The sequence below is a fragment of the Mustela lutreola genome, chromosome 2, assembly GCF_030435805.1.
Source record: "Mustela lutreola isolate mMusLut2 chromosome 2, mMusLut2.pri, whole genome shotgun sequence".
NCBI classification, from domain to species: Eukaryota; Metazoa; Chordata; class Mammalia; order Carnivora; family Mustelidae; genus Mustela; species Mustela lutreola.
Window position 1 is genome coordinate 159,408,968 of NC_081291.1, and position 13,599 is coordinate 159,422,566.

General features: G+C 44.3%; 2 protein-coding genes across 5 annotated transcripts in view; one reads left to right on the forward strand and one right to left on the reverse strand.

Annotated features, from left to right (window-relative positions):
• Nucleotides 1-5,598, forward strand: part of B4GALT4 (beta-1,4-galactosyltransferase 4) — a 29,341-nt gene extending 23,743 nt beyond the window's left edge. For 3 of the 4 annotated variants that reach the window (XM_059164003.1, XM_059164001.1, XM_059164002.1), the window contains 2 exons: nucleotides 1,234-1,338; nucleotides 4,683-5,598. In XM_059164003.1, coding sequence (XP_059019986.1) covers nucleotides 1,234-1,338; nucleotides 4,683-4,815 — 238 coding nt within the window. In that variant the 3' untranslated portion in view covers nucleotides 4,816-5,598. The remainder of the gene's footprint in view (nucleotides 1-1,233; nucleotides 1,339-4,682) is intronic. The other variant, XR_009351126.1, reaches the window with a different exon arrangement.
• Nucleotides 5,599-12,099: 6,501 nt separating this feature from the next.
• The window catches only part of UPK1B (uroplakin 1B), a 28,401-nt gene continuing 26,901 nt past the window's right edge, over nucleotides 12,100-13,599 (reverse strand). The window contains exon 8 of the mRNA XM_059164004.1: nucleotides 12,100-12,898. Coding sequence (XP_059019987.1) covers nucleotides 12,848-12,898 — 51 coding nt within the window. The 3' untranslated portion in view covers nucleotides 12,100-12,847. The remainder of the gene's footprint in view (nucleotides 12,899-13,599) is intronic.

Genomic DNA, 13,599 nt, shown 5'->3' on the forward strand with positions numbered 1-13,599 from the left:
AAGGCCTTTAGGGCTATTAGGAGACCCCCCTTTCTCCTACTGTTGCCTCTTAGAAAGGAAATTTCTTAGCTGGGGTTCTGAATTAATAGATGTGTGACTGCCAGAAACTTTCCATAGCTTTAGTATAAAGAAACCATGGTTCCATGTTGGTCTTGTTTCCATGACTAGCCTGAGAACCTCTGGAATGTTTCTGACGGGAGAGAATGGGTTTCCCTCACAAAAGGCTTTGTAGGAATAGCCTTCGGGATGGGCAGCAGGACTTTATGGCCCAGCCCATCAGCAGCCTGGATGGCCTTGGCTTGTGAAGTAGACAGAGGACACCTGATGGGTTTCAAGGCAAGAGTAGTAGCAAGGACTAGAGACAGAAAGTATCCACCATGTTCCCCAGACCCACTTCACTGTCCAGATGGGATGCGTAATAGACTTTTGCACATTTCATGTAATTTCACTATCTTCTTGATCCTCCTCAGCTGCAAGGTAGAGGGGAGACCCCAGTTTTGCTTTCATTTGGGGAAAATATCCTGATCTCCAGAGTGGTTCTTGACTAATGTTATGAATAAACACCAATGATTTGAACTGAAAGTTGGCTAAGATTTATTTACTAAACATTAATTTACTCACCCAGACAACAGGCACCAGCCTTCTTTGCACTTCTGTATCACATTACTGTTTGCAAAGCGTGTTCCATGGAGACTGTTTGATTTGGGTCTGTCACAACACCCTTATCACACCATTGCCATTTTCCAGAGAAGCAGTTGAGACCCGGAGTCATGAACTGACTTACCCAGATTGAAAAAACAAATTTTAGATTTATACCTGCGTTTGTTGGCTTATAAACCTGGGACCCTAAATGGTCATTACTTTCTTTGCTAAAAAAGGAAACACTAAGTAAATTAGGCATCCAGAGAGACTGGATTCTCCTATTTGTTATGATGTTTTAAAAAAAACTAGAATGAGTACTTTCTCAGGTGTTTTGGAAAATGACAAACTATAAATTGGCACATCCCCTTTGTATCCCAGTAGTAAATGTTAAATGTGATTCTTTATGGACTTTACTGCCTGAGGCCCAAAATTGTAAGAAGTCTTTTTTTTTTTTTTTTTAATCAGAGTGATCAAACTCTGTGTGACTGTGTGTGTGTGCTTATGTGTAAATTTTATAAGTGATTTTTGTTAAGTGCCTGGTGATAGATAAGTAGGATAGACTTAAAAAAAAAAATTCTGCTATTCTTCTAGGGTTGAGCTTCATAAAATGAAAATAATCCGGCCAATGCCTGAAGTGGGTAAATATACCATGATCTTCCACACTAGAGACAGAGGCAATGAGGTGAATATAGAACGGTAAGTCCTGCAATCACATGCCTGTCAGGCACCTGGTTAGTGTCTTTTGTTGATAAGGACTCGCTGAATTCGATCAGATGAGTCCGTGTATTTTGTTCAAAGCTTTTTTACTAAGGTTATTTTGAACAGACACAAAAGTGGCGGGAATGGTATATTGAACCTTCGCATACCACATACTTGTTCTCTTCCTTGTTCTCTCTTCCTTTTCTGACCTTCTTCTCCCCCACTAGATTTTTTATTTATTTATTTATTTTTAAAAGATTATTTATTTATTTATTTGAGAGAGAGAGTGAGAGAGAGAGAGCATGAGAGGGGAGAAGGTCAGAGGGAGAAGCAGACTCCCCATGGAGCTGGGAGCCCGACATGGGACTCGATCCCGGGACTCTGGGATCATGACCTGAGCCGAAGGCAGTCGCCCAACCAACTGAGCCACCCAGGCACCCCCCCCACTAGATTTTTTAAAGCAAATCTAATATCACAGTATTTTATGTGTAAATACTTTGGTGTACATCCTTCAGTGTAAGAAGTCTTAAAGAAAGAACCACTGTAGCATTATCATACCTAAAATAAGATTAACAGTACTTCCTCAAGATCATTGAATATCCAGTTAGTGTTTGGATTTCCCTGATTATCTCATAAAATTTTTTCCCCCTTAATGGTTGGTTCATTCAGATCAGGATCTAGACAAGGTCCACATAGTGCATTTGGATGATCTCTCTGAAATCTCTTAATCTGCAGATTACCTCTCCCCTACTTTTTTGCCCTTGCATTTTATTTGTTGAACAGACCAAGTCATTTGTCAGATGGAATTTGCTTCCTTGTGGATCTTGTGAATGGCATCCCAGCAGTCAAACGTCATATGTGCCTCTGACTTCCACATTCCCTTGTAAACTGCGAGTTAGATCCTGGAGACTTGAGTGGAATTCAGTACTATTTCAGGCCAAGAACACTTCACTAATGGTGCCATGTAGCTAGCTCCTCTTGTATCACCACAGGAAGACGGAATGTCTGGTCAGGTCTTTGTGATATAGCATTGATCTCTGGGTTTAAGTGTTGTCAGCCCTATCCAGGTTCCCCATTGGCACCCAAAGATCTTAGCAGCCATTGGTGCTCATTGCATAAACTTATTATTTAATTAGGATTGCAAAATTCTGATATTCTGTCATGCCTTCTGCATTGATTAGATAGATTTTTCTGCAAAAAAGGACTTTCCTTCTTCACCTGTTTGACTACTTCTTCACCTGGTTTTCAAAGAAAAGGCAGAATGAAGGGGAAGAATCAGTACTGATTTTTCAGTTTTCAAAATGAGTTGCTCTTCCCAGCATCCTTCAGGATGTAGTTAATATGATTTTCAATGCCTGGTTTGTCTCATCTTTGGCGAGTGGAATCTTTTTTGAGCTGACTCCTCAATCCTTTGACAAATACACTAGTTTTGAGAGCTCCCTTCCCTGTGCTCCTGTGTGATGAGCTGTTCTAGGCTTATCCTGTACTTCTCATGCTCCAGGAATTGGCCCTTTGACAGAAGAATCCTGGCAGATAAGCCATTTCTTTTTGGGATAATAGTTGAAGAATCTACAGTTCTTTGTTCTGATTTTTAATTCTTTTTTTTTATATATATTTTTAAATTTTATTTATTTATTTGAGAGAGAGAAAGAGATCACAAGTAGGCAGAGAGGCAGGCAGAGAGAGAGGGAGAAGCAGACTTCCTGCCCGGCAGAGAGCCTGATGCAGGGCTCGATCCCAGGACCCCAAGACCATGACCTGGGCCGAAGGCAGAGGCTTAATCCACTGAGCCACCCAGGCACCCCTGATTTTTAATTCTAAATTTTAAAACTGTATTAAAATATCATAGCGCTTTGTTAGAGTTTATATTTTAAAACAACATTAAAAAGGTTCTTAGCCCTTTTTTTAGAATCTGTGACTTTAACAAAACTTCCGTTTTTCCATGTGTCTTTCTAGTGTTTGTCCATAGGGGTGGACAAACCTTTTAAATTAAAAAAATTAATTCTTTTAAATCAATTAAATTAAATTAATTTAAAATTCTTTTAAATTAAAAAAATAATAATTATTGTGGAATAGATCTGAAACAATACTTAAAATTGTTTGAAAAGTGTGAAGATTCTTGATGCAATGAGCAGCGTAATGTCCTCCATCCAATTTATTTATTTTTAAAAAATATATTTATTTATTTATTTGACAGAGAGATAGAGAGTACAAGTAGGCAGAGCATCAGGCAAAGGGAGAAAGAGAAGCAGGCTCTCTGCTGAGCAGGGAGCCTGATGGAGGACTCAATCCCAGGACCCTGAGATCATGACCTGAACCGAAGGCAGAAGTTTAACCCACTGAGCCACCCAGGCCTGACCACCCCCCCCAACCCAATACATGTTTGTTACCCGTGTAACCTCCCCAATCCCTTTTGCTCTTCTTACCCCCAAAAGTCATATTTTCCTGAATTTTTGTGATAAATACTTGTGATAATGATAATTACTTCTGCTGTTTCTTTGTTGTTGTTGTTTTCCCATAGGTGTGTATCCCTCTACAAAAGATTGTTTAATTTTTTGTTTTCCAGTGTTATGTATGTGGAATCACACTGTATTAGTTTTCTCTGACCCTATTGAGTTCAACACTGTGTTTCTGATCTCTGACCACATTGATACTGTAACCGGAATGTATTGCTTTTCATCCAGAATTCCCGGAGACCAATTCAGTTGACCTCCTGCTCCACTCCCGGCACCCGGGGGCTTCAGCCATGCAATTGCTGCTGCTCCATGAAATGCAGCCTGCTACTTTGCATGTCTCTGCGTCTTGCACAGGGTGGTGTTCCTGCCTGCATGTCCTTTCCCTCACCTTTCTCCTCTTCTAAGCCTCGGTCATACGTCCTTTCTGTGCACCCGTCCCTAGACTCCCTTATGAAGTCAGGTGCCGCTTCATTCATCGTCCTCTGCATATATTCTAACTTTGTTAGAGACTCTTAGGAAAGCTGTGTACCCTCCTGCCTACAGACAACAACATGGGAGGATTCCTAGATACCCTGAAGCTTAGCAGAGGGCCTCTTAGCAGTGGCTGGCACGTATCGCGTTCATCAGTGTTACCTGTGTGTCCTCTGTCCTGTAGACTGGGTGCAATGGTCCCTAGGGTCTTCACATGGGATCTGACACATGACCACACAGTTATCATTGGGGTCCGTTACTTTAGATGGGGAAAATGAACTTTTTGCAGTAGGAAACGCAGTAGGTGCAATAATTTACAATGATGATTTTGTCAAATTTGGGGGCAAGGCAAAAAGCAATGGAATACCTGTTAAATTCTTGCATTACCATTTACATTGTTCTTTTTATCTTCAGGATGAAGCTCTTACATCAGGTATCACGAGTCTGGAGAACAGATGGGTTGACTAGTTGTATTTACAAATTACTCTCTGTGGATTATAATCCTTTGTATACCAACATCACAGTGGATTTCTGGTCTGGTGCATGACCCTGGATCTTCTGGTGACGTTTGGAAGAACTGGATATTTTATTGCAATAATTTTGGACTAGAGACTTTCCCTAGTAGCACACATTAAGAACTGGTCACAGCTAATGACTGAGCTGAATTTTTCCTTTTGTATTTTCTTAGCAGAGTTCCAAGTAACAGGGACTATAGAACAGTTGTAAGAAGACAGCTTTCTTGGTTGGTTTGCTCCTGGGGGTTATTAAAGACTGTAATACACATACGTGAAGGGCTGAGTCTGCAAAGATTGCTTGAGGGATACCATGAAGTCTACTTGAAAACTTGGACTGAAAGAAATTTAAGTTTGAAGTGATCCGTGACGGGATCAGAAAAGCCCACAGGAAATAGGATTGCTGAGTGGTCCAGAGAACTGGAATTGTTCTCATCTGAGGTAGAAAGGTACGAAGTCTATCTGTTTACTCATTTATCCTGCATGGTCCTCTGAGAAGAGTTGGGTCCCAGGTGAGAAGAAGGCCCCAGAAGAGAGGAGAAAGGCAAAGAATCAAGATGCTGTGAACTTGGGCACGAATGGCGCGGGAGGCCAGTGTCAGAGGAGTGGCCGCCGCTGCTGCTGGTCTGTGGCGAGCGTCCCCTGCCCACATATGCCTCCCTGGAATCGCCCAGCAGGACATACGTTATTTACTACTTTCTAAAGTATTTTTGTAAAATGATTTTGTACATGCAGGATATGAATTAGCAGTTTACAAATCACCTATTAACTAGTCATAGATCGAAAATACCTCTGTAGTAAAATATGAAAAAAAGCTGTGGATGCCCCATCTTGTTTTTTTTCTGTTGTTTGAGGCCCATAGACATGTTCGTTTCAGTATCCTTGATCCTCAGCGGTTTAGAAACACACAAATTGGACTGACACCCTCCCCCCATCCCACTCACTCTCTTCTTTATCTTTCTGCCCCTTTCTTCTGCTCTTCCTGTGTGCAGTCCCTTTGTATAACTGGGTCCAGGCCTGTGGCTGGTGCATCTGCATCCCATTTCCTGGGCCACATCATACATTTATCCTCCTCATTCTCTTCTGCCTGCTCCTTTCCTGGTCATCGATGCCAGCTGCAGCAGGGCTGGCCTCCAGAGGCCACACCTGGTTGGGTATAGGATAGGAAGGGGTGGAGGCCGGGGCTCGGAAGCCTTTGATTTGGGGGGAAGATGGGGTCGTGGCGCCGACTGGGGCTATGGCAATGATTTGGGAGAAAAGCAGCCAGTACTGCTGAGCTTCCTGGGGTGAGGGGCAGGGGCATGGGAGGATCATCTCAGGAAGGTAATAGGAGGTGGGTACTGGAATACAGAAATACTCAGAGGTGGATACTTGGATACAGAACTAATATTATGTTTGCATGGGTGAACGGACACATAAATAACGTAGATGTGGATGTTCTTCAGCAAGCACTGTGGCTCTGTGCCCCAGGCTCTCCCGATCCATCATTACAATATGACACTTTAATTGTTCAACTTGAACATGAATGAGTGCCAGCCGATGAGTGTAAATAATGTCCTTCCCGAACAAGGCGAGGGAGGGGAGGAAGGGCATGGGGCTCCCAGGAAAGGCAGCGGTCGCCTCCCAAGTGGGGAAGGAGAATTGGAAAGGAAAATACATTTTATAGACCAGGACAGGTTTACCTAGGGCTGGCCTGGTTTACCTTTAACTCAGAAAGGACAAGTAAAAGCTGTTTTTGTTTTTTTCAATTAGCAAAGAAATAATGTTGGTTTTCCATCATTTTTCCCCATGCTGTTTTCTCTCTTTTCTGCCAGATCTTGAGCACTCTGCCCCAAATTCTCTTAATTACAGTCATATACCAACTGAACTGTTGTGATTGCCAACAGCCCATGCCGGGGATCCCCAGTTCAGAGCTGTGGGTCCCTGGTCATGGTTGGCAGGGTAAAGGAAGAGAATATACTGTGCGAAAGGAATTTGAGGATCCATATTTGAGAATTCAGTTTCTTAGTAAATGGAAACAAAATACAGCTCCTATCATGTGGAAATTCTCTGCGTATTTTCAGCTACTAACAGGCATCTGTGTATTTTGGGCAATGTTTTAGAAACCTCTGCTCTATGCCAATTACTGTTTTTCAGGTTATTCTTTTTTAAAGAGTTCATTTTTTTTATTAGAGAACATGAGGGAGAGCGAGAGAGAGTGCATTAGTGGGAGGAGGGACAGAGGGAGAGGGAGAAGCAGACTCCACGTTGAGCAGGGAGCCTGATGCAGGACTTAATCCCAGGACCCTGAGACCATGACCTGAGCTGAAGGCAGATGTTTAACTGACTGAGCCACCCAGGCGCCCCCAAGTTATTCTTTCAATCAAGATGCCTCATCATGGGGACACCTGGGTGGCTCAGTGGTTAAGCGTCTGCCTTCCACTCAGGTCATGATCCCAGGGTCCTGGGATCAAGCCCCGCATTGGGCTCCCTGCTTGGTGGGAAGCCTGCTTCTCCCTCTCCCACTCCCCCTGCTTGTGTTCCCTCTCTCACTGAGTTTCTCTCCGTCAAATAAATAAAATATTAAAAAAAAAAATATTCCTCATCATGCAACTTTCCAGGGTGGAAGAGAATTTTTTAAGATCTTTGCTTATTGCTGTCATCCTCCTGCTTCCCTTCACAGCCAGGGAGGAGTTTGGCCTCAAAGGAAGGAAGTTTCCCCAGTTCCTGCTCTGTTTTCACTGTCAACTGCTATAAAGAGGCCAGACTTTTTGAACTTTGTAGACAGGCCTCTAGTAATTGCTAATGATTGTCTCAGCCTGGTCTATTTGGCCATCACAAATACATGAACAGCATGCTACTTTACATGTTTTCATTTTTTCTCACCCTGCCACTTAGTTTTTTTTTTTTTTTTTTAATTTTATTTATTTGACAGAGATCACAAGTAGGCAGAGAGGCAGGCAGAGAGAGGGGAAGCAGGTTCTCTGCTCAGCAGAGAACCCAATGCAGGGCTCAATCCCAGGACCCTGAGATTATGACCTGAGCCGAAGGCAGAGGCTTAACCCACTGAGCCACCTAGGTGCCCCTCAGGTTTTTTTTTTTTTTTTTTTTTAATTTTATTTTTTCAGTGTCCCAAGATTCATTGTTTATGTACCACACCCAGTGCCTTGAGTATGTTCCTGTGCATGTGTGTGTATGTGTGTGTAATTTCGGGCCTTGGAAGAGAGGTTGGTGAAGGGTGTGTCATAACAATAACTGAGTGCTTGCTCTGCATTAGCCAAGTTACCTATGTGTGTGTGTGTGTCTCTTTTAACTTTCCAGTAGCCCTGTAGGCACGTATGTACTCCCAAGACAAAAACAGATTGAAGTTAAGTAACTTCTGAACTTGGTAAGAGGAAGAGCGAAGTCTTAAACTCAAGTCTCTCTCCACTACCTCGTGCCCTCCCACCTTGAATAATACCACATTGTCAGGAGATGATGAGATTTCTCTGTGAGGCCAGCAAGGCAGAGATCTCATTTGTAGTAAGGACTGTAGAAATAATACACAGAACATGAGATGCATCTGTTAAAATGTCTTATCTTGACAACCCTAGTACATTCTTCTGTGGAGTAGGAGTTGTGCTGAAAAGCTCTTACTCCACTATTGTTGGAGGGTCAGTCCATCTAGACCAGTGGATCTGGTCATCAAGCCTACTGTAATAAATCGAAGTAATGTGACATTAGTTGGCATGTTTCCAAAGATTATGGGCCATGCACAGGCCTTCAGTCCAGACTTACATTATAACTTCTTATTGGGGTCTCATAGCCTATTGCCATTCTGATGCACTTGACATAACTTACAGAACCCTTCCAGTCGCCTCTGAGGTTAGACCTGTTTTCCTGAAGCAGGTTCCAAGAGGCTAAGTAAATTGCCCAAGTCCTGCCAAGCTGGGATTTGGAGGCAGACAATGGACTCCAGAGCTTATTTTCTTAACCAACCAACCAATACACTGAGAGAGGAAATAGGGATGGGCAGTTACCTGGAGAGGGGCCGTGCCCTTCAAAGACCACCCCGAAACACGAAACACATCTGCAGTTAAATAAATTGGGATTATGACTCCCAGTGAGGGAGAACACACCATGGGGAACCATAAGCTATCTTAGGAAAAGGGAGTTAGAACCTATTCTAGCATTTGGGTTTCAGTTGGTTCATTTGGGGAGGGGCTACGCAATAGGGTGTTCTCTACATTGGACATTGTCAGAAAGCAGGGACAATTCTGAGTGTGAATAAATTTTATTCATTGGGACTAGCAGGAAAATAGAACTGTAATTGGTAAACTCGTAGCAGTCACTTATTTTAGCCAAAGGAGGGTAGGTTTGGCATTTTGCAGGTGGCATGGTGACCTTGTACTTGTGCTTGGACAGAATTAAAAGGTGGGTTCATTTTCCCTCATTTTGTGGGACCTTATCTGAGGTCGGTATTCTGTGAGATTGTTTGCATCCCGTAGGATTGTTTACATCTAATGGCCTAGGTGTGAGGGCAGCCTCATTTCTGAATGTCAGGAGCTGCTCTCATTTTCTTTTTTAGCAGGAACTCCAGGTACAGGCCACTAGAAAAAGAAAAGGTATGATGGCACCCTTTCTCTTTAACCCTAGGGTTTGGCTGTTTGTCTCTGAAGTTAAGTCTCTGTGTTGTGTGTGTGTGTGTGTGTGTTGGGAGTTGGCTGGGCACTGTGGGAAGGGTTGCTTGGAGGAGGGTCTGGGAACTCTGCATTTCTCAGCAATGCTGCCTGTTCCCAAGATGTTTGTACATCTCATGAGATGGGCCACTCAAGCCTTCTAAAAAGTCACACATGAAAGCAAACTCCCTATCTTGCAACTAGTCTTGTAGCTTGCAACTAGCCTTCGGCGGGGTTTCTTTTTTTTTTCAGCCTCACTCATAGGAGGTGATAAGGATCTGGGTGTGGTAAAGCAGAAAAGACAAAGGAAAGGAAATATTAGATACCAAAGGAGAAACACTTGTTCAATCAATAGAGATAAGAAAGCAGCTGAGTTTCCAGTTTCTCGGCCCTACTGGGCTTGTCAGGGATGGGTGGGGGTGGGGCGGGGTGGAGGTTTGAGAGGTGATTGGATTTTCAAACTCACATGACCATTATCTGTTCTAGTTCTTCTTCATCAGTAGCCAGGAAGTACCTGTCTACCCTTCAGAATCCGAGCCTCTCTGTGTATCCCGCTCAGGTACAAAGTAAGATGTAGGGCTTACAAACCTGAACAGTAGGCTCACTCTTTCTTTCTCTCTCTCTTTCCCTCCTTCCTTCCTTCCCTCCCCCTCATTCCCTTTCTTCCTTCTTCCTTTTCTTTCATTCTTGGTTTATGTATTTATTTTTAAGGGTGGGAGGGAGAGAAAGAGAGAGAATCCTGAACAGACCCCCCTCCCCCACTAAGCCCAGAGAGGGCTCAATCCCAAAACCCTGAGATCACCGTGGAGCAAAACCAAGAGCCAGCCACCTAACTGAGCCACCCAGGTGCCCCTGAGCAGTAGGCTTTCTGACACAGCCCGCCAGGAGCCTGAGTGGCAACCTGGAAGGAATGAGCCAACCAAGAGACCATGATGACCCTCTGGCATTGCAACCCAGTAACACCTACCCCAGAGTTAGCCTGACTCATTTTGGGTGTTAGGCAGTAATCGTTCTTTGTGCACCTGATAAGCAGGCCCATGGTCTGTTGGAGAAGTGGCATTTTCTCAAGATGGCTTTGTCTTCGTGGGTCTTGAACCCAACAACCTGCCGGCTCCCTGCTCGCCTTCCACTGCTTGGTCTAGCGGGGCTGGAGGTGGCATTGTTGAGGCTGGACCTGGGCCTCGCCCTGAATGGTGGTTCGAGTCTCACTGTGAGTCCCACTTCCAGAAGGGGAGAGCTGGGCTGCCATGGCAGGTGGAAAGGGGTGGAAGCAGAAACTAGGCAGAGCGGAAATTGCTCTGTAGTTAAACTGGAGACCCTGGAGCAGAAAGCGCAGGGGCCTGAATGGCTGATTCTCTGCAGAGGGGTCCTCGGGCCTGGGTTTGTCTCAGCTGGAAGATACATCCTCCCACGTGTTGGGGGCCTGCACATAGTGGGTACCTGCATGCAGAGACTTTCTTGATTTTTGGGGTGGATCAAAAACCTGTCCACATTTACACTGGAATTTGCACCTTCTCTGAAGATAAGGCTGAGGCTCCACTAGGAATCTAGCTAGAGAGGGGACAAGGGGCACTGATTAAAGGCCTGTGTTCTTTCTAGGTACTTCTTGGTAGAGAAGGCAGGAGGTAAGATTTAGAGAGCAGCAGGAGGGCCATCTTGCCCATGAGAGCTCTTCCTGCTCCTACAGCTGCCTTGGATTCCAGCAACCAGAGATCAATTTTCAGTTATCAATGAAAAATCCACAGAGAAGATGAAGAGAGATGGGAACTAGTTGTCACTCACTAGTTGTACAAAGCCTTTCCCTTAACTCAGCCGAGATCAAATCAACAGGAGAATGGAATTTTGTGGGTAGATAGAGTTTGGGGAGCATGCACGAAGCCCTAGAGGGGAAGTCAGAAGTGGGTTTGGGGCAGACTTTGCTCAGGCAGCAGACAGCAGGAGGCACTGGAAAATCTGGTTATCAGCGAAAGAAAAAGACATCAGAATGCATGGGAGGCATTTAAAAGCCTGGCCCAGTGTAAGCTCTCTCCCTCTCCTTCTCTCCTAAAAGACCATGGAGAAAACTTTCTCAGCTAAGTGCAGATGTCATTTATTTACCCTGACAGCAGAAGCACTCCCCTGGAGAGACACGGTGAGGGGCAAGGTTGGATGAGTGTCAGGACAGGAACCTTTGGCCCAATGTCCTGGGAATTAAGATCAGACGCTGTCCCAGCTTTTCCCCAGGTGCATGGCAGAGGTGTGTCCGCACCCCACTCCTCCCTTGTCCCTTCCTAGCCCGGGGGCTCAGCCTCACTCACCAGGATGTGGGATAGGGGCACTCCTTGTGACAGAGTTGCTGTGAGTAGGACCCTGAAGAAAACCTATACTTCCTTCATAGGATACATCATTCACAGCTGTAAGTTCGAGTTGCTTCCCTTGCAGGAGGAAAAGGATTGAGGAGCTGGAGCTCCATTACCACTACTGGGCTAAGTGAAGCAGGAGTGAAAAGTCAAAGTCAATTTAGAATTTCCAACCATCAAAACCATACAGCAAAGTTACAGGGCATCCAGCAGGAAACCTCACCCAATCGCATTTTCTATCGCCTAAACATTAATTCCCATGAACCTAAAAGACTCTTCCATTGGAACACTCGTTTTGCTATGTGACCAATTATGCCAACTGGTGAAAACAAAAGAAAATGAACATATTTAAAAGCCATCTTTATTTATAAGACTAGACAAATATTGAATTGTAAGAATTTCTTTCAGGACCACAAACAGAAACATAATTCAGAGAGAAATATTTTGAGAGTAAAAGGAATTAATGGGAGAAGGGAGCTTAAAACACACGGGTCACCCTGCCATGTCTGAGAGGAAGTTTCAACCACTATTAACTCAAGGTTGGGTGTTGTTCTGAAGAACAAAATGGTTCTAAGATGGCAGTAAGGGAATCACTTGAATCTGTGTAGATGGAAGCCACCATAGAACAAAGGCCAAAGATCTCTCTCAGCAATTTTTTCCTTAATTCTCTCATGTGGGCAAGACTGAGACGAATGAAAGCCTTTGCAAGTCTCTTTCAGAAAGCAGGGAGAAATGCACGCAACCTTGCTGTGCAAATACAGACTTGGCTTGCTGAGATAACACAGGTTCTTGTGGAAGTCTTTTTGCCCTCAAATTAAAAATAGGCAGGGATAGAAGAAGTAGTTATTGACTTTCCAAAGTCTCCCTTTCCTACTGGTTATAAAAATGTTGCAGTACCCTAGACCAGACTGAAAACCCTAGTGAGAATTTTGAGATGCTGCAAGCCCAGGGGTACAACTCTACCTCGCCAGTTCGAGTAAGAGGCACAGGGCCCCCGCAGAGCGCAGACGTCAATTCTACCAGGAGAGCTCGCTTGCAGCACTGGGCCCAGAGTCACTGGAGGAAGGTAGTGTGGTGGTGACACTTTGTTCTTAATATTCAATTCTGCTCCAGTAGAACATGGTACCCAGGAGAACCCAAAACTAGAATACAAAGGAAAAAAAAAAAGGAATTGTTTTAGAAATGACTCATACTTGGGGGGGGGGGGGAGGATGTTAGGTTCACTCAGGCCTAGATGATCCTGAATTTTTAAGAGTAATCTTGCTTTAAGAAACCTCAAGGGGCAGAGATTACTATCCTGCTGCTTGGAGATAGCTTCCCCACTTCCCTGCACCAAGGCACCCTAGACTTCCTGTCTGCTGGGGCTGCTCCCCTCATGTCTGTGCTGAACTAGCCCCTGGGGCAAATTCTTTCTTCTTCTCATCAGGGCCAATGAACTTCCGGTGGATTCCTATTTCTTGTATGTACTATTTGAAGGTACAATTTGCTTGCTTTCTAGTACTGAACCTCTTCTCCCAAGAACCCCCTATTTTCCCCAAAATGCTTGTGACCTGGAATGGCTGTCCCTGAAGAATGCCACAGAACTGAAGGTTTCTGCCTCAGGTGAGGAAGGTTAGAATATCTGGATTCTGTTGCAGCTCTGACACTCCCTCCCTGCCTCTGAAAAGTAACGATAATATTCTTCACCTGCCCCAGAGTTAGATGACGGAATGAGGAAGAAATACTATTACCACGAATGCTTGATGTTTATTGACAACTTATTGTACATCAGGCACTGTTCTGAAGGCTATACATACAACTCCCCTGAATGCTTTCAGAATCCTACAAAGAGACCAAGGCACAG